The sequence below is a fragment of the Sturnus vulgaris genome, chromosome 1 (assembly GCF_052056855.1).
Source record: "Sturnus vulgaris isolate bStuVul1 chromosome 1, bStuVul1.hap1, whole genome shotgun sequence".
NCBI lineage: Eukaryota > Metazoa > Chordata > Aves > Passeriformes > Sturnidae > Sturnus > Sturnus vulgaris.
This window is the reverse complement of record NC_142243.1, coordinates 69,474,213-69,495,670: the sequence shown is the minus strand read 5'-3', so window position 1 is coordinate 69,495,670 and position 21,458 is coordinate 69,474,213. Positions and strand designations below refer to the sequence as shown.

At 40.9% G+C, this 21,458-nt stretch overlaps 1 protein-coding gene across 8 annotated transcripts in view; it reads left to right on the top strand.

Moving 5' to 3' along the window:
- Nucleotides 1-21,458, top strand: part of PHACTR1 (phosphatase and actin regulator 1) — a 297,967-nt gene that overhangs the window by 225,323 nt on the left and 51,186 nt on the right. For 5 of the 8 annotated variants that reach the window (XM_088169389.1, XM_014878573.2, XM_088169392.1 and 2 more), the window contains 3 exons: nucleotides 5,170-5,349; nucleotides 6,379-6,585; nucleotides 16,813-17,146. In XM_088169389.1, the coding sequence (XP_088025515.1) occupies nucleotides 5,170-5,349; nucleotides 6,379-6,585; nucleotides 16,813-17,146 (721 nt within the window). The remainder of the gene's footprint in view (nucleotides 1-5,169; nucleotides 5,350-6,378; nucleotides 6,586-16,812; nucleotides 17,147-21,458) is intronic. The other 3 variants (XM_088169414.1, XM_088169406.1, XM_088169418.1) reach the window with 1 other exon arrangement.

The window sequence follows — 21,458 nt, the reverse complement described above, 5'->3', positions numbered from 1 at the left end:
TTGCCCTTCTCACTGCTTTGTGTTGTCCATGTTTTGTGGTGTGACTCTGATCAGGCCCGCAGCCAGTGAGGCATGGTCCAGGCTGTCACACCAAGTGATCAGTGCCTCAGCCAGCTCAGAAGGCAGCCTTCAGTCACACCTCTGTCCCAGGTGTGGCCTCCTTCATCCCTGTCTCACATCCCACACGTAGTCACCCTCAGAACCATCCCTACATAAATCTAAAAGCCTCCCCAGGACAAATCTTTTCTGTGAAGTCTGACTCTGCCTTCCATGTTGAAACTTGGGGGGATTTCCCCTGTATTGCTACCGAAGCACTACAGTTTTTTCTGTTGATCAAATAATGATGTAATTTGTAAATTTCTGTGTCAACTTGTGAAGCAGATTCTAAGTTAGCTGGACGTATTTGAAAGAGAGAAATTAATTCCTCCTTATAGTAGTTTTTCACCTTTACAAAGCTGATATGAAAAGAAAGGGGTAGGGCAGAGAAGAAAGTGGTAATACACAAGAATAGCGGCAGTACTCAAACAGCTGTGACAGTACAAGGATATGAACAAGGCAAGATGTGGAGAGCAAAAGCATTATATCCTTCACTGGTGTAATAATCTGGGAGTAATTCTAGTAACAGATATATTTCTTTGAGAACCTTAAGTGGAAGTAACATTTTCTTTGTAATTCCTGTTAGGTAACCTCTAATCCTTCAAGAAAACAAAAGACTTTTAGCATTTCTTAGCAGAACATTTTGTTTGATTGTGGTAGCACCTTCCATGCCAAGAGGCATCTTGCAGACAGTAGGTGTAAATCTCTTTGTTTCCCTTTCCTAAGAGGTAGGCAAAGCAGGCCTGTGAGAAATTTTGGGCTTTTTCTTTTTTTAACAACCCATGCCAATCAAAGCAAACAGTGCAGGCAAATTGACCCAAGAACAAGAATTTTTGCCTTGTGCTTGGTGTTGGTTTTGTCATATCTTCTATGTTGAAGAAAAGCATAATTAGCTGGTTTGTTTGCCTGCTGTTTAAATTGATGCTCTGACCTGTTTGCTTCAGGATTTGCTGGCTTTTCAGAGGACTTTGTGTCACCCAGCAGGTGAAAATGTGCAGTAAGTCACAGTAGTCACACATAGGAGAGTCACTGCAGTCCAGCTGCTATATTTGGAAAACAAGAAATGCTGTTGGTCATTTCAGTGACCCCCACACAAATTAGTCACGTGAAGCTGCTCCTGACTGTACTGCAGAGAGCTCTTTCCTTGCTAAGGGCCAAACTCATCACAGAATCACTTTCTGTTATCTTCCATTTCCAGGGCTCTGTGAGTTGGGTATTCTGAAAATGCAGGCAAAGGTTATAATTTTTTCAATACTCTGTACTTTTGGAAAATAGTAAGTTGAAGAAGTATCTGATGAAGCTCCTGCTGTCCTAATAGTTTGTGGGCAGATAGTTCTGAGAGATTAAAAATATAGGTCTTCCACCTACATCACAGAGCATACCTCAACATTTAGAAGAACTCATATTTTTGCTATGCCATTGCTCCTATACATAGGTACAGACTTCGATTTTCACATGAAGATGTAGCCCAAAAACATTACAAATGCCCACTGTTTCATGCTGCTGGTAAAAGAACTAAATCTACTGGTAATATTTTGATACCTCTCCTTCTTTGTGAATGTAGATGAGATTGCCTGTAGTGAGAAATTCCTGAATATGAGTGTATACCTATTACTTCAAAGGCAATGGTGCAATGGTTTTTCAAGGAAACATGGGCAGTCTTCATCTTTTATATTCTTGTATTTTAATATGCTCTGTCTAATAAAAATGATGGATTTAGACTTAAATTTCAGGTAACCTAAGTCCTGACAGGATTTGGACATGTTGCACTTACGCACTAAAGCAGATTTTGTGACAGTATGTGAGGATAAACTTGAAGAACGCAGCAAAGAGGAAGGCATGGCAGCCACTGGAGAGCCAGTTGTGTGGCAGTGAAATTGAAAAGTTTTGCACTCCTCCAGAAACAGCCTGTCTCAAACTCCATGAGATGCCACAAAACCAGGGATCTGCTTAGGGGCTGACATTGTGGAGGATGTCACCTACTGTGCTAAGGTAGTCACCAAAGCTAGGAAACAGTTCCGGGGCAGGTCTTGACCACATGCAAGAACACTCGATTTTCCATTCCCCACCCTTAGGGTCATGGCAGAGAATGACTATGAATTTTACTCTGCCCTTCCTAGTCTTTGCCATCAATAATTTCTTGCTTGGATAGTCTACTTGAGGGCAATCAAGTACTGAAGGAGACAACTCAATGCAAAAATTAACCCAGGATTTCAAATTGTCCGTTTTGACTTCCATAGCCTTTATGTGCTCTCTTGCTGCAGAGGTCCAGCTTCTCCCTCATGGACCCATCCAGTTTCATGCTCAGCTGATGTTATTAAAGCTCATGGACTTAGGGGAAGTAATTCTCCACTAAGTAGCACCAGACTCTGTGAAAACAGCAAAGGATTTAGCAAGTTTGAGAACAAAAGATTACATATGTTATCACTGTGCAAAATTAACTTTAAACTCATAGCCAGTTCCTGAGAACAGATCAGTTCATCCATGTATATGTAATAATTGTATTACCAGGATTCTTTTCATTTGTATGTCAGCCAACTGGAATAGCTTTAATACTTGAAAATAATAGGTAATTTGCCTTTTATAACTGGTTGTCAGGCGTATCTCTGATGCAGGATTAATTCACACTAAGATACTCTTTCCTCTACAAATTATTTTTCCATATCTTTGATCTGTTTGCTATACTTGAGCAACTACCCATGTAGCTCTTCTTCAAGCAATACCTGATTTAGGGTGTATATTTCAGTCATTATTCTGTGCCATATCTGACGATTTCATTCAAATCCATGGACAAATTTTAGACTAAATCAAGAATAAAGATATTCAGATGTAAGATTAAAAAAGGTTACGCTGTCTTTACAGAAAGCTGCCATGCTTTAGTATTATGACAAAAGGTAAAAGCCAAAATTTTATCTTTCATTTTACTTTTTTTGCAATCCTAAGTTTTCAAATACTTTTTTAAAATCATGCTAATATAATTTGAGAAGCACATAGCACACTTAAGATAGTAGGATTTCAAGATACTCAGCTTATTATAATAGGCATCTCACTTCATGAAGAATGTATAGTCATCCCTCCAAAAAGCAAATGTTACTGGGCTTGTCATGCATACTTTTCTCATAGTTACAGTCAAATATAGCCTGAATTAATGCACTGAGTTAATGAATATATTGCCAGACACAGTCACAGCCCTTTCTTCAAGAAGCAGATGCTCTACATAAGAAACAGTTACGCTCTTTCGTGAAACCAGGTAACTGAGAGAACCTCAGTCCTTATCCCAAACACGTGTAAACGTGTGTGTCTATCAAAGGGTGACAGAGCCAGCACAGAATACACAGCATTTCTATCCAAACAGCTAAGTCAAAAAATGTTCAGCTTAAATACTGTCTGAATTGCTTTTTGATTTTTGCTGCCTAGGGAAGTAAACAGCTTTTTGTAGAATGGCCACAGTAGTTAGAAAGGAGGCTATGCTGCAAACACTTGGCCAAAGCCTTTAGCTTTAATTCACATTTCCACCTTTTAGCCAGCTCAGTTGATCTCTCAAAGCCATGGGTCAGGTTTCAGTCTAGTATAATGTGACTGCATTACCATAATAGCTCTCTGAGTCTCCAAAAAGCCTCCAACAAAACCAAGAAAGTCAAGACCTCGGTATTTATAGTAATTCTAAAATAAACAGGAGACCATCTTCACTCGCTGTAGAGAACCCTTAAATGGCAGAAACATAATTCTGAATAGTTATCAGCTAATATATTTTCAGACTTGTTCATTGCTGTATACTAGCACCAAAATGAGACTTTTTTTCTCTTTTCAGTATTGTTTTCCAAAGTGGTTTGTACATCTTAGCCCTATGAGGGGAAAATGTTGACACATTTGAGTGATGTACATCTCCACTCAGTATATTGAGCAATAATATGGCTAGTCAGTGGTGCCCAAAAATCTAAAACCGTATTCTGAAATCTTGAGTTTTAAATTTTTAAAAGTAATTTAAATGCTTAGTAAAATCAAGTTCCGCATATTTGCCTGCTGGTTTTTAGTTTCACAGGTCACATTTCAGTTATGTTTTCAGGCTTCCATTTGTAACCATAGGGGCTGAACACTTTGCTTTATAAAACTCTAATTGTGATATCCATGTAGTCATTGCCTCCAGGTACCATAGTGCTGTGCTTAACAAGTTTGGAGATAAAAATCATGCAGGTTGACCCTATAGAGAATAATCTGAATCCTTTCTTCTGCTCTTTATTATTTCTAATGTGAAGTGGTGTTTGATAGGAAAGAAAATGCCAGCTGCTGTCACAGAAATTTTGCTCAAATAGAAGAGATATTATTAGAAACTATAAAAACAGGCTTTCTAAATAGAATCTGATATATCCCAGTATCAAGACCTTACATCAGGCAACTATAAAAATTATTCTCTTCCTTACATAAAATGTGGTTATTTGTATGTAAAATAGGGACATACTCCTGTGATTTTGCTTGTGTCCCTTATTGCATTAAAGTTGGTGTATGGAAAGATAATAATTTTGTAATTAATATTAAAATATTATATACAGTATGTATTCATTTTTTTTAGTTCCAGCCTACTATCATTCCTAACTTCCCAGATTCAACAGAGAGAGGGAAAACAGATTTTTTTGGCAGTGGATGGGACTGCATGTCTGCATGGGTCAAGGATGGTCAGGAATCACCCAATTTAGACCACGGTTGATAATGGCCATTCCAGGGTAGAGGAAAAGATAATGTATTATATTATAATTTAATATAACATAAATTTTATGTTACCTCAGAGGTGCTACCACCATCACTGCTCAGCCTTGGCCAGTGGTGCATCCAGCTTGGAACTGGTTCCATCAGACGTGGGGGAAACTTCTGGCAGCTTCCCACAAAATTCACCCGTGTAGCCCCCCTACTATCAAAACCTTTCCATGTAAACCCAGTGCATGTGTACGTAGAAGATCTCGGTCCCGGTTCCTCATTTGAAAACAATCTAATGGAGATAGATTTCAATTAAAATTCTGTCTGCATCTTATTTATGTCTCTTTTGTTGTCATTCTTTTTTCCTCCAACTATGAACAGATGGGGAACTTTCCATACCAAATGAAGAAGGAGCTTTGGAGAATGGGCAGCCTCTGGGCTCTGGGCTGAGCTCCAGCCAGGTGTCCCTGCCAGCCCTAGCAGAACTGGAGTCAGTCCCAGCATCTGTGGAACCCTGCTCATATGAAGTGCTCCCAACCACAGAGATCATGGATGGGGCAGGTAACATCTCGTTTATATTATGGTCTAGATACTCTAAGCTGTTTGAAAGAAGCTTTTGACTTCTAACATATGCTGTTTAGCCCTGAGAAGTCCTTGTGAAAATGAAGGTATTCTGGTGTAGAACGAGTTGACAGTGTAGAGATTGTCAGTGAGTGCTCCATGAGAAATTTTGACTGACATGATGTGGAAGTAACTTCTACTTCTATGCAAGTAGCCTCTCTTGGAGTAAGGCAAAACCCTGCACTTTGTGAACATGTAAAAGTAGGTTTCCAGCTCTCTGTCTACATCTCAGATGTGCCAATGAGCTCTGGAGCAGAGAGCTTACAACACATTTGAACCTGGGGGTACAACATCGTGCCCTCTACCTGCCGCATGGTGCTGTGTGATGTTCACACCACACATCAGTCAGTAACTAACACAGTCAGCTGCCCTACCCTGGGTGAGGCTGGCTGCTCTTCTTCCCCAGCCTGTGCAGAGAGACAGCAATGCTCTACATCTAGGTTAGCTCCTCTTGATGCATCATGTGCTGCTGAGACTTGTGGACAAAGGTCAAGTGAGGAAAAGTGAGCAGTAGAAGTTGTCATCCATGATCTTGCACAGCTATGCAGCCTTTTTGAAAGGGAGTAGGCTCCATTAGGTGCTTTTTACTTTTAACAGGGTAGGTTTACAGACCACCTGCTAACATATCTGGTCTTAGGCAAGCTGTGGTGACAGACCATCAGAGACATGACATTATAAAACTCGATTTGTGTTCCAGATGTGGGAGTATATTCCAGTCTGACATGGGGGACCTGGCTTCTGTCAGAAGTAATGGGAAATTTGACCGTTTTGTGAACGTGTGTTACTCCTTCTCTTTTACTTTCTTTCTTTCCTTCTTTCTTCCTTTCTACGTTATATGATGTTTGAGTGAAATCTATGAGTCATTCCTAATCTGCGTTGCTGTGCTGCTTTTCTTGTCTGACTTCGGCTGTATCTGCTGCTGCTTTGCTCATAACATTGTTGCGTCTACGATGTGGTTGTGTCCTCCAGTGTCTGAAGAGAGCCCCACATCCAATGAATCCGGCGTCCTCCTGTCCCAAGATCCTACAGCTAAGCCAGTCCTGCTACTTCCCCCCAAAAAATCTGCTGCTTTCCCTGGAGACCATGAGGACACCCCAGTGAAACAGTTGTCCCTCCTCAAACAGCCCCCTGCCCTGCCTCCTAAACCTATTGCCAGGATTGCCAGCCACTTAACTGGTAAGTAGGTATTCCTGGACCCTCGGCCCCGCCATTTCCCTTGTAGGAAAAGCTGCCTTTGTAGCAAGGTTCTCAGCGTTCTTCCTCTTTCTGTAATGCTGTTTGCACTTGTTGTGTGTGCTGGTGATGTACGTGCTGTACCTAGGGCAGGGATCATGAAATCTTCAGACTGCAGCTTCATCAAGGTTGCTCCAGGGGCACTTCCCCTCTCAGCTGTAATTGCCTAAGACCGCTGTGGCATTTCCTAACCCTCCTCACTCTCATTCATCAAGATTTACCATCACCACTGAAATTGCAGGATGTGCTTTGATGGGAAAGGAAGTATCAGAAAAATACTAGGATATCTTTAAATGCCCTTAATGAGGAAAGGCATGAGAACTGAGGCGAAAGAGAAAGTTTTGATTTCTCCTTTTGCCATTTGTTGCTTGTCCCCTTAACTGCCATGTGAGCAGGTCCCCCTTCACACCCCCTTCACACACCCTGTTTGTCTTTTACTTGCCCTCTAGTCCTTACACAGGTAATTCTGTCCTATGACTTCTTGCCATTTTGCCTCCATGCTTACATTGTCTGCCAAACTGCTCCCCCTTTCCACCCCTGCTCTGAATGCTCCCCTCCCACTGGTGAGTCCAGTTCCCAATGACCAGGATTTTGATGTCCTGCACTTTATGTTGCAGTTTAGCTCTCACTGCATGGAAGGTAGCAACAGTAAAGAACACAGGCTCTGTTTTGTGTTCCACATGTTTTCACAAGTGTCCAAGCTCTTTGGGATTCAAAGTTCCAGGTGGAGGTGGAAGGATGGTGGGTGTAGCTCCTCCTCCCAGTCTCTCATTTCAACTGCTAAAGCAAAGGATGGCTATATTTATGCAGACCAAAATAGATTCCCTAAATGCTTGCCTGCACCTTTTGAACAGTCTGCTTATAATTGCAGCTGCTGCACAGGAGGCAGCACCTCGAAATCCTGAGTTGAATATGAGGTGTGGTTCATCTTTGTAGTGGGGCAGCTACCAGTCTTTCCCCTGGGTTGATCTTGTGTTCATCCTGACCTAATATTTTAAGAAATGATATGAGAATTTCTCTGCCCACATTTATATATTATAGATTTTTTTTTCAGACAGTTAATACCCATTTTATTCAGGTTTAAGATCTATATCAGGAAAGAGCTCATTAGGAAAGAACATATTCTGGTTTTCTCTCATCTCTACGTAGTCTCTTCATGTTTCTGTTTGGATGACCACACTTTTTTGTCCTGTATAGTTCTGTACATTTTATGTGAAACCTCTTACTTTCTTACCTGCCAAAATCTCCACATAATGGTTAATATTTTACCTTTTGCTACAAAGTGAATGGGCAGTCCTGCAGCCTGCAAGGCCAGGTAGCAGTATTCATAGCTTCACCTAAGGACAAAACTAGCTTCCTATGATCTCCCATAAAACTCTGTCCCAATTACAAGAAGTTGTTCAGAAATTAGGCCAACATGGAAGAAATAAAAATATAGGAATAGCATAGGAAAAAAACTCAGGTACTAAATGTCCTTGATTCATAAGCCATTGTTTTTGTAAGAGATTACAGAAGAATCAAAGGATGAGGACTTCTGGAGTAGTTTTGGTTTTTTCTGCAGCTGCAAATTTTGTATGAAGTAGAATCAGGCTCAAGTTATCAGCATAAGTGAGTTCCTTGATGGTGATGACTTTCCAATGAAAGTGAAACAGAACTGTGATTTCTCTTACTTTGTGGTGGCCTTCAGTGATGTCTCATCTAGCCCTATAGAAAGTCTTGTATGTGCATATAGATAGACTCTTCCACATGCATATACAGAACCTTCAGGGTAAAGGAACAGAGATTCAAATTGAGTCATAGAGACATAATTTAATTGACAGTATTCCTGCTGGAACTGAAACCCTCATTTATACATTCCTTATAAACAAAAGTATTCAGCTTGTTCTTAAGGGTCCATTTACTTTGGTGGTCCAAAGGATATACATGTTATTCAGTGCCTTGGTAATTATATTAGCCATGTACAATCTTTGGAAATGAGTAATCAATCCTAATGAAGCATCCTCCTCAGTGAGAAGCAGAATTAATGCTATTCTTTTTCTAATTACTCCAGAGACATCCTCAGCTTGTAAGAAAACAAGCAAAATCTGAATTCTGGCATTCAAAATGAAAACTTTTCAGCTCTTGCTGCATACACATTTTTCTACTGAAGAATTTTTTGAAAGGTTGAAGGACAAATTAAGAGATACCAGGCAGGGCTAGTGGAGAGTGACAGAGGTTTAATGATTTGGTAGAGCTTTTCAAGCAACTGTGAGAGGAGATGTGATCCTGTGAAGACTTCAGGTACATATGTGAAAATGCAGAAGCAGCTCAACTTCTGTCTACATATATATATGTGTGTGTGTGTGTGTGTGTATGTGTGCATAAGTGTATCTATTTAATAGAAACATGTTTTATACAAACATATATTAAAAAATCACTATAGACATGGTCAGAGGCAAAAAAAAAGGAAAAATATTTTAAATACAAACCTTGAGGGAAAAAAGTCAGACCACTCTTGCTGTGAAAATATTCCAAAGTTCTTCAAAAAGGTATGCCGACTGACTTGCAGGGCTTGACAAAGAACTTATTACAGATTTTAGAAATGGAAAAGGAACATTCCTTTCCTCTGAAAGCATTTTGAACCATCTCAAATATCTATCCGCCTGTGCCAAGACAAAGAGTGGCCTTTCAGTTGATAAGAAATGCACACAAAAGAGCAAGCCTAACTATACACGTAAGAGCCCATTTAATTTTGTGGAGAGTGAAAAGAAAAATAAGTCCATTTTAAAGGTGGAAGGAAGAGAGAATTGCCTCTAGCAAATATAAATCACACAGGCTTGGCACGCTTCTTCTCAAGGCTGAGGCTCTGTAGGGATGGGGCAGTATGGAAACAGGGCCAGAGCCAAGGGCAGACTGCAGGGCAGCCACTGGGAGTGGTGCCAACACCACTGCAGAAGATGCTCCATGCTTTTCCTCACGCCATGTCCTGTGTTCTTGATGGTGCTGCCTCCACAGGGAGCATCTCTGTCACAGCACGGGGTGTGGAAGTGCCTATGTAGCCCTAGAAGATGGGCAACTCTAGGATAAAACATGAGCCTTGACTGTTTTGATACCATTGTTTCAGTGCTCTGCATGTCCTGTTGGCCAGTCACCTCCTGGTGAGCTTTCTGCTGGTTTTCAAACATGATGAGCATTAGACTGATCAGTATTAGACAATCTTCACATTGTCTGATGCTACTTTCTACACTCTACTGCATTGTACTACAAGATAGAATTTCTTTCATTGTTTTATTTCTACAATATTCACGTGCAGAACCCAGACATTTAGGACACTTCTAGCTTCCTTCACTAAAAATTTAGTAAGAGTTGAAATAATCACCTGGGACTAAATTTAATTGGGGTGCTGGTGTTCAAGTCCCCAGCTTATAATAAAATCTTTAATGGCCAAGTGACAGGAAGACTAGGTATGTCTGATTTGATGGACCCCAGTGTTGTAAAGTTCCCTTTGATCTTGATTCATTAAGCTGTTAATTTTCACCAGCACAGATAATTTTTCTGAAATTAATTAGATATTTTCCAACTAAATCACCAGTAACCCATAAAGCTCCTAGAACACCAGAGAACAAAATATGTGCCACTAAGATGGGATCTCAGGAGCAACTGAGTCTGTTTGAGCCAAAATTTAGCCTAATATTAGAATAGGGTGTAGCTTTGGTTGTATCTGGCCACTTACCTATTCCATTTAAACTTTTTGCATTCTTTTGCTTTATTCATTCAAGATTTTGAAAAGACACATAACACATTTTTAGTTCTGATATTGTGCTTTCTAATTATGTCTGTGTAGAATCAGAACTCATTTATAATTAGAGGTGAACATTTAACAGGGTAGGAAATGTTAGAAGTCCTCCAAAGTTGCTTCTGACAATGCAGACAAGACAAGAATGATGTTTGAGAACATGAATGCCTGGGGTCCTGCTGCCTTGCCATGGCACAGCTGGTTATTAATGACAGCTTTATAAAAGTTTTTGCAACTACAATTTGCCCGATAAATACTCTGCAGTATTTTATAATGCAGTAGTCACATATGTATCAAAAGACTCTTCTGTAGATGAGCCCAGGACATAATCCAGAAGCTTCCTCCACTGTGATGTTACCTCCAGCTGCCTGCTCTGGCAGACTACATTCATAAAGAGAGGCTACATTCACGTGGAGACAATGGACAATTCTCTCACTGTGTGTCAAGGGAGAAGCAGCAGAACAAAAGCAGTTTCTCCTTCACCGAGTTCTCATGGAAACTGGACCCTGGTGCATTTTCTCCCTCTTTAATTCCTCTCTGTGCTGCTTCCTGGAGAGGAGTACCTATCACATACAGGTATCAGGAAATCTTCTCGTCTTTGAAACCCTCTTCATGGCCCTGCACAGGAATTCATGGAGAGCTATACTTTTCAACCTTTAGGGCTAATCATGCCTTGCTTTTGTTCTCCAAATTCAACCTGAATCTTGGCTGCATATATGGTACAGAAGAACAGCAAAGAATTTCTGTCTCAAATCTTCCCCTGAGGACATGGCTGCAGATCTGGCTGTAGTCAGCAGGAGATGCATGGTAAATCTTTGAGAACAGTTTTTTGACTTGTCTTTATGAATCTGCTCAAAAACTCATTGAAACAAGAAAAGAGACACCATTCAGGCACAAGTGATTACAGGAGAGAAGACCTGAAAAAGCAAAAGTTACTTGTCCAAATATTGCCAGCAAATATAAGGCACTTCGCCCCATGGAGCTCCCTCAACAGGCTACACTGGGTTTTGCACTGTTTGTTGGGTTTGGGTTTTTTTTTGCACATTATTTTGCAGAATTAGTTACTTGAAAGGAATTTAAAGAGTATCTAATTAGCTTTATGACACGGTGTATTACTTGTAGTTGTATAGAGTACAGCAAAGGTCACAGTATAAGGTCATTCCCGTGAGGAAGAACCTCAGCAGGTCTTCAATCCAACCTCCTGCTCAAAGCAGAGCCAAGTATGGGATCAGACCAGGTTGCTCAGGCCTTTGACCAGCTGGGTCTTGAAAACTTCAGAGGATGCCAGCTGTACAACCTGTCTGGATGAACCTGCTCCACTAACTGCCTCTTCTCATGGCAGGGAAGATACTTTGCTTATAATCCAGTCTTGAACCTTTTTTGTTTTGCTTTTGCCCACTGTCTTCTCCTCTCACCACACACCACTGAAGAGTATCACCTTACAGATAACCTGGCTCTTAGGTACTGAGAGGCTGCTCTTAAGTGTTCCCCCCACAAGCTGTCTTTGCTCCAAGCTGAACACACCTCAGTACCTCAGTTCAGAAGGTGCTCCAGCCCTCAGGCACTGCAGTGACCCTGTGCTTGACTCATTCTGGTTTTTTGCTCTTTCCTGGTGGATACTAAGCTTGCACAGATACGGTCTAGATACAGTCTAAGGACTGGTGAATAGAAGGGGATCCTTCTATCAATAGAAGTATCTTTTGATATCCTGGCTGTGTTTCTTTTTGTACCACCCAGGAGTGTGTTGTCCTTCCTTGCTGTCAGGGTACAATGCTGGCTTACGTTTGGCAAGGAGTCAAGAAAGAGCATTTCTGCCACTGGCAGTGTAGCAAACACAGCCAGCTCTGCCACAAGCCAGGATCCCCAGGCATGTTCTCTTTCTCCCTGCAGTAGTTGAGCTGGCGCAGAATTTGAAGATTTTAATGAGCCTTTCTGCAACTCCTGCTGCAGCAACCTTTGCTGCCATACATCCAGGAGTTCCTAGCACCCCATCTGCAGCAGCTTCAATGTGTGCTGACCAGTTCTCCAGCCATGTTCAGTGACTAAGAAGCATCAGATTCGGTGTACATGGTGCACAGCTGCTGTGTACCACTTACACTTCAGAAGAACCATATAATAGCAAACCCGTGCAATAAATAAACAGATTTATCTCATGAAAACCCCAAACAAATACAGAAACTATAGATGTTAGCAAAATTATCTGTATGTAAAGGGTAAGGGATGGCCTGCTTGTCAAAGATCTGATGTGTAGCAAATATTGTGGCATCCACAACTGTCTTTTAAGTAATTGATTGTCATCAAGAGTGGAGAGGTTGATGCCTTAACATCTTTTTCATCAATTCTAGTGTACAAGTTATTACACAGTGACGAGTGGTCACAACCCCACTGGGAATTAACATCTTGCAAAATTGCTCATTATTCTCTTGAGCATTAAAAACCTCAGCCAGAAGAGATTAATCAGACTTGCACACCTGGCTTCACACTGTTTGCTTCTTTTCAGTTACGAGTGCTTTGTGCAATGATTTAAGACTCTGGTAGCATTTCACTGAAAAGACACTTGTCATAGATTCTTTGTTCTTATTTCCCCTGTCCAGCTTCTTACTCATCTACAGATGCCCGTGTCTGATGTATATTCCATGCTGGAGACAATAATTGTTACTAGCCCTGGTTCATAAATCATGTACATGGTGAAATAAAAACAAACAGAGGAAAGAGCTGTAAAACTCGGTCACCTCACTTTTATATTTAGGGAGAAGTTGTTCTATCCTTTACTGTAGATAATGGTAGCACAGTTTCCAACAGCATGCCTGGAGCCCATGGATTTGGGCAAGGCCCCACTTGTTCAGCGTAGTCACTGATCAGACCACACATTAAGACTTACTGTACCAAGGTCTCCATTACTGGTGTCAGTGAAGATACACAGTTACATTTCCCAGCAAATAGATCAAACTCTTTTCCCATTGTAGTCATTCTCCTTTTAACCATTTTATTTAAACAAAGAGTTCTCCTGAAGATGAAGGGCAGACAAGTAGACTTAATGGCTCTGGTTCATTTCTAAGGGTCTGTTTTGGTATTAGGACCATATTCAGCCAAACTCAAGAACCTGAGTGTAACATAGTCAGTCTGAATGAGGACATTTAAAATAATGGGCAAGATTTTTGGCAGGTGTCCAGTGGAGTCACCCAGCACTGGTACCACTGAAAACATATTGATGTGAAGCATATATTTAAATTTAAGTGGGAGCTAAAGGTTTCTTTTGTTGTGCAGAATCAAAACCAGAGTGTGCGCATCTGATTCATGATGGAATGAATATGTGGCTACTCAGGATGACTAAGCTAGACTTGTTCTCCTGTGAAATTCCAGAGCAGCAGTGTCTGTGCCACAACTCTACTGCATGAATACTTGCACGAGAAAAGACATTTTTGCTGTATTCAGAAAAAAGAAGGAAGGATTCCTGTTTGCTTTATACCTGAGATCTTTGACATGTCATGCTCACTTCCAACATACAATATCGCTCTGATCTTCAGGATCACAAAAGGCAGAAAACTCAGATGATACTTCCAGTTATACTTTTGTCAAAAGCAAGAGATGCCTGCAGTTGGGATCTCTTTGAATTCACCATTAATGTTGGCTGCCATAGAGCAATGGGGCATCCAAGCACAGGCACTGTCAAATGAAGACTTTAATTGACATACGGCAGAAAAGGATCTTAAACCAACCTGTATTTGTCAAAATGGAAGTGCAGATCTCAGTGTAGTCTTTGTAATTCAGGACAAGCTCTAGAAGTAAAACTGCCTGAAGCATAAATGTGTGAAAAAACCCACTTTTTTTACTACAAATCCCATAGGAGCTTTATTCTTAGGACTCTATACAATTTACTCTTTACTCTCTCTGTTATTTACCTTTTGTTGAAGAGTGTGTTCTTTTATGCAGGACACAAAGAGGAAATGTATGCAAATAACATGTTTGTAAGAAAAACAAGGTGACTTGAAGACCTTTGTGTGATTCAATAGAAAATCCTGAATGTATTTTTTTTTCTTTTCTTTTACTGCTTTGGCAAACCCATGAGTTAAATTTCAGCCTTGGTAGAGCAATCAGAAGAATTTTTGCCTGCAAGAGACAACATGTTAAGCAGATTTAAAATTACATTGAAAGGCAAAAAGCTTGGATTCTACTCTCTATAGCTCTTCCACTCTGCAATGTGGAAAGGCCACTTTTTCTCCATGCCCCTACCTCATGGTGTAACCCCAGCCAGAGCCAAGCCCCACTCAGCCACTCACTCACTCCCCCACCAGTGGGACTGGGGAGAGAATCAAAAGGGTAAAAGTGAGAAAACAAATGAGTTGCAATAAAGACAGTTCATTAGGGAAAGCGAAAGCCAGGCACATAAGCCAAGTGAAACAAGGAATTTGTTCACTGCTTCCCATAGGCAGGAAGGTGTTCAGCCATCTCCAGGAGAGCAGGGCCCCATCACATGCAATGGTTACTTCAGAAGACCAATACCATCACTTCAAAAATCCCCCCCTTCCTCCTTCTTCTCCCCAACTTTACATACTGAGCATGATCCCATACAGTCTGGAATATCCCTTTGGTCACTTGGAATCACCTGTCCTGGCACTGTGTCCTCCCAGCTTCCTGTGCATCCCAGGTTTCCTCAATAGTGTTGCAGTTCAAAAAGCAGAAAAGGCCTTGGCTCTGTGCAAGCCCTGCTCAGCAATAACAAAAACATCTCTATATTATCAACTCAAGCTTTGCTCAGCACAAATCTAAAATAGCCCCATACCAGACACTGTGAAGAAAATTAACTCTACCCCAGCCAAAACCAGCACACAGTATTTCATCTTTACACTCCCTTGGACCCCTCTATGTTGTTAGCCTGTAAAGACTCTGGAGAGGGAGAAGGCTTACACTGTCAATGTTCCTAGCATAGCAAAACCACTGTCAAGAGACATATCTGAACTTGACTCATGGTCTTTTTTCACCTTACAATCCATAATCATTTTCAAGATGTGTTACTGCTTGCTAGTCTTGATATCAGCCTTGTGTACCCTGGCTATAAGATATGGATAGAGGAACAGGTAATACCCAGAACAGTCCAAGAAGAAGGAAAGAATGAAGGGAATGGGGAGAAGGGGAATTTAAACTAAAAAGAACCATCTGGAAAAGGACTGTAGAAATCTGATAGCGCTCAGAATCATGATGACCTTTGGAGAGTAGCTTCTAACTCTCAAGCTTCAGGTCAAAAGAAGATTCTGGCCCTGCAATTCCCTTACCATGTTGTAGCAAGAGGAGTGGATAGAAGCATCAAGTGACCAAAGGTCATGCAAGCCTCACCCACAGAGCTTCATTGCAGAGACAAATATGTGCAGTATTCCAGGCTGGAAAAGGCCTGGCCTTCCTCCTAGAGATAAACTCAGAGTTGTTGCTGACAATGTATATATTTTTAATCTCTCTTTCACTCTTAGCATGTGTTGTGACCATTTCCTTCATCCATCTTGGCAACTACTAGCCCTCATGTTACTTCTTTTCCCTTCTGAAAATATTTCACAGTGCAACTCCAAAAATCTCCATTCTGCAGTTGAGTTCTAGAAGAGATGTTTGCTTGTGGACCTCTCACTGGTTTCTCATTGAAGTCAGGGAAGTCTTTGCCTGGCTGATCAACTATGGGTTTCAGTGAACATTTTAACTAGAATTAAGAAGGTAAAATTCAGTGTTTGAGTCCCGAGAAAATGCCTGCCACTTCTGTAAAAGAAGTCCTAACAATCTAGTGCCGTTTAACTTTTCTCCTCATGTACCCTCCATTTTTCCAAACCTGTCCTCTTTAGTATTCAAACCTCATTTCATATCTCTTTTGCCCTATAATGTAATTTTTTACACCAGATGTTTTGCACATTACAAAGCTGTAAGAAGTGTGACTTGTAGTAATTGCACTGCAGTGGCTGAGAGGGATCAGGAATCCCTGAGCTTTTGCTCTGGCAGTGATGGTGGTGAGTCATCCTGTAACTTCAGACACTGAATTGCTCTCATCCTAATTGCTCTCCCCCTGTTTTGGTGTCTGTTGAGTGGAAGAAGTTGCATCTACCTCACAGGGCTATTTTGGAGGATTAGGGCTTTAAAGTGTGCCACAAGCCTTGTTAAGTATTGCTTAATGTGTTTATTAAGGGGCATGCAGAGCCCTGGGATGTTTTTTGTGGGACTCAGGAGTGCTGCAAAACAACAGTGTTTTTTCTGGAGACCATGCTGAGCATGCAGCAGGAGTTGTCTGTCACAACAGGGAAGGTGTGCACACTCCCATGTTGAGTAGCAACCTCAGTACCTGCTCACCCAGGCAGATACTCTCATCTCCATCTTACTGACATAAAAATTAACACCAGTGTTCTCTTTCTTTCTTTTAGATCCTGGCGCTCCTGTGAAGCTGCCTTGTATGCCAGTTAAACTGTCACCTCCACTACCTCCAAAGAAAGTCATGATTTTTGGGCCCCCTTTAGGTGGGGCAGACCTCTCTCTCTCATCCTATGCCACGCAGAAGAGCTCTCAGCAGCCTTTGACCCAGCAGCATCACACTGTCCTGCCATCCCAGTTAGCAGCTCACCAGCACCAGCTCCAGTACGGCAGCCACAGCCAGCACCTTCCTTCTGGGTCCAGCACGTTGCCCATTCACCCTTCAGGGTGCCGGATGATCGAGGAACTGAACAAAACGCTAGCCATGACCATGCACAGGCTAGAAAGGTAATGGATCAACTTCTAAAATTCCATACTGGTGTGAACCGTTTCCTGCTAATCTCAGCATCGATACCATCGAGTTACATTCTTAGGACTTGAATGAGGTGTCTCCTCCAGGGTCTAACAACTTCAGGGCAGAGTCATTTCTGGAGAAACAGAGGCAGAGGAAGAGCCTTTCCAGGCTTGTTTGACAAGTTTGTGGCAGAAAGGAATAAAGACCAAATTTCCAGAACCCTATTGTCCTGTTCAAGGAAGTAGATAAAATATAGCCAATGGAGAAGATTTTAATAGGACATGCCTGGCTTGCAGTAAGTACTGCTGAGGCATAACTGCAGAGCTCCAGTTGTGTAGAGGATTGCTAAACGCAAGGAGAGGAAGATTCATAAAAGAGCAATTAGAATCCAATGTGCCACTCCAGCAGGGCATCTGATTAGTATTACCAATTAGCTCAAAACAATCTATGTGGACTTCCTACAAGTCACTTAGAAGGGTTTTAATGCAGTATTTAAATTAATTTAAATTAAATTATATGTTTGATCTTAAAATAAGCATTTAACTTATTTCACAGCAGCTACCTTCTTAGCCATTTGCATATGGCAAGAGGCAGCACATTTGATCGGAAATGCCTTACCCACCTTGGGGCTGTTTTTGTTATTGTCACTTATGAGTATCCAGAGTGTTTCTCCAAGTAGTCTGAGTAAGTGAAGCATGTTGCATAAATGCAGGCTGCCCTCATAGGCTACAACATCAGCAAGCTTTGGAAAATGTAATTCACCTTACAAAAAGTTTTCTTCAGGAAAACTGAGAAAGCCCCAGAACAGGGAAGTTTTTCTGAAAAATTACATGTTTTATTTAGTACCAAGGACAGCTTTGTAGCCAGCTTGTTCTAGGAGCATCAGATCATCTTGTTATGCAGGAAGACAAAATATTTGGTCTAACAGATAAAATGCCTAATGATTTATGCCTCAGTATTTCTGTCTGATAATGCTACCTTCATTATATTCAATAGTTGGAAACAAGTGGTTTATTGATGGTGATTTCTCCCTACTGCCTGAAAAAGAGTAAGGAGACCAGAGGCTGCCTCACACTACCAGCTTATTCTGGTATTTTAGTACCAGAATAGTGACACATCTCTTACATCATGGGGCTAATGTTTCTACAGCATGGGGGAATTCTCAGCTGGGGAAAAACTACTAGGGCTATGAAGGACATTCTTATTCCCGTCAGTGAAAGAGCTGTAGAGATAGGATAGAAAGAGAATCCACATTGTCCCCCACTGCTATACCAGTGCCATACCCAGTGACTACCCATTTACCTCTCACATTGCCAGCACGGCTGGTCTGATGCCTCTGCACCAGCCCAAAATTCAATGCAGCAGGCACAGAGCAGAGCTGCTGTCTCCCAAAGGCTCCTTTGGGGCTGCAGTGCCCATGCTGTCCCCAGTTTAGGTCGGGCGTCTTAATGTCTGGCTCCCACTGTGTGCAGAAGGCCCTTTGTTATCCTGAGCCCAGTGACATCTCTCAGAGTATGACTTCATTGTGGCATCTGTTGCCCCACAGCAATGAATGCTCCAGTTTCTAGTCATCCATCATGTTTATGTCTACAAATTAACCGATTTAAAGAAGGTGATGCTGTTTGGGTTTAACTATTAATTTGAAGCTGAAACTCTGCTGCTTGTTAAAACCTGAATAAGCAAGCCTTCATGTCCCAATGTGAAGCAATTGCTTCCCTTTGCAATTAATAAGAAGAAAATAAGAAAAGGTTGTGGCACTGATATTTCACATGAATAAAATGAATACGAATCCTAGTTCATGATCTTGCAGACAGATTTTTCATAGCCTTTTTTATGTTGTTTAACTGTTAGTTAAATCATGGATTAATGTATTGAGTACTTTGTGCTCCTTGTCAAAACAAATCAATAACTTTGGCATTCACAAGGGAGAAAATAGGTCATGATCATTTCCTCTGCAACAGCAATTGTTATTTTTGTAGTATATAGAGGTAAAAGTATTTCAAACCATTTACGGTTCTGTGGAGCTGATCTTGCTGTTAAATTCTTCATTTGGTTTTTTCAAGCCACATTGTGATCTAGATAAATTTGCCAACTTTGCTTGAAGATTTGTGCAGATTTTTTAAACATATTTATTTAACTTGGGAGACAATTATTTGCACCAAGCCACTGTTTTCTACTATTTTTGACAGAACTTACTTTCCCTTATTGTAAAAATCTGTATTAAACCCCAGAGAAATTATACTGCAGTATTTGTCATTGCACACGTCAGCCCAAAACTCTCAAGGACCTGTTAAACTGCAAAGATCCTAGATCTCCTTCCTCTGTTTGGAATTTGGTAGTGTATGGAGTGCCATCCTGCATTTTGCTGTTCCTTCCAAGTTAACAAAGCACTGGGCCACTACTGTTGGGTCAATAATCCTGAAGAGATGTGAGAGCCTGATAAGTCCCTGAGGCACCTTCTGGTGAATACTAAGGGGTTTTTCCTTCTGATCTCAGACATTATCTCAAAAGTATCCTACAACTTTACAGAATAATTGCCATGGTACTGCTTCCAATAAGTAATAATGCTTCCAAGTCTGGTAATTTGGGGCGTTATTTAGAATAGTGTTTTGATTTTAATAAGAGATGATCATATAGACAAGTACAGATCAGGTTTCAGCTCTAAATTTTTTCTTTTCCTCTCATAATTTTTCCTTTCCTTCCTTGAATCTAGTTTCTTTGGTCCTGGTGCAGCTCCTCAAGGTCATTTTAGCTCTAATGATATTTGCTGAATCAGTTTGTATCAAATCCACATTTTGTCCAGTAAACTTTTCTTAGACCTCACAACTTTCCTATTCACCAGATCTCTGAGTGTTGACATGAACAACAAATGAAAGGCTAAAACCTTCCCTTCCTCTAGCAATCTGGATTTTTTGCTTACACAGATAAGATCTCTGGAATTCAGATAGTCTAACAACATCTGAAGACTGATAGTTGAAATCAGTGCTTTGCCAATGAGCCACAGGCTTGCCAGAGAAAAATGAGTTTTCCCTCTGTACAGACCTGGAAGCCAGATTTTTCTGTCTTTGACCTTGAGAAAGTTACTGAGTCTTTCTCTCTCTATTTTCCCCTCTGCAGGAGTGATTGCATGTAACTGCCTCACCTAGATCTAGTGCATATTAACAAGTTAATGTCTTAAAGTACATTAAAAGGCATGTAATAGCTGTTCAAGTCCCAGTTGTTCTTATAACTTAAAATGATAGTTAATTCCTGGATTTTTTTATTCAATTTTATTACAGACATTATAGAACGTTCATTTGTGCACTTAATGCTTTTGATTGCAAACATTTTCTGGTACTCATAATGTCTATTCATAACCTGGTCTCAGAAGGGCAATCTGCCCCTTGTCGTAGTATGACTGTTATGACATGTCATTTGTGCTGCCAGTTTGCCTCTATTTTCCCTGATAAATTACCAGTTTTATGGTAGATTAAGTTGAAACAGAGAAATGTGTAATTTCCATGTAACCTTTTTCTGCAACCTCTGTTGCTAATTTGTGTCCTACTGCAAATTACTTTCTCCTTCAGCCAAAGGGTGTTTGTCAAGCATAAGCAAAACTAGATTTGGACACTATTTTTTACCATTGCATTTTAGGAGTTGATGAAAATCTAGTAAGCCCTGCCACCAAAATACACAGATTTCATCCTCCTGACTGAAATTAATTTGAGAAGAAAGACCATGCCCCCAAAGCTGTGTATCACAAATAGTGGCTAAGGAAGGTTTAGAGACTCTCTTGTGACACCAACATGTGTCTTTAATTTTGACTTAGTGAGGCATTTTCTTGCTCTGAAACAGCCTGATTTTCTGCCTTGCCTGTATAATTCTCAGCCTGTCTGGAAAGGTGACAATTAATTTCATTTACTCTGTGGGCTCATGTACAGGAGCAGGGGCAGATCAGTTTGTTCAACGTATGTACTAAAGAGCTGTTAAGTGGCAATATCTCATAGTTGCCTCTGTGGCAGAGCAGTGAGAAATCACTGTGTCCAGAAAGACTGTGTGTGAGACCAGTTCCTCTGGGACACCCAGCTCAGCTTCAGGCTGTAGATTTATGAAATGAAATGCATTAGACATTACCGCCAGTGTCTTGTAAATCTTATGAAACATATTTGAGTCAGAAAACATTTATCTTCCATAAAACTTGTCAAGAGAATTGCATCTTGTCTAAACTTTAGCATTGCCCAAGGATAGAAACACTTAATATTTATAGCTCTGCCTCCTCTCTGTTTCTCATGCACATTCCTGTAGTAGAAACGTGTATACAATGGT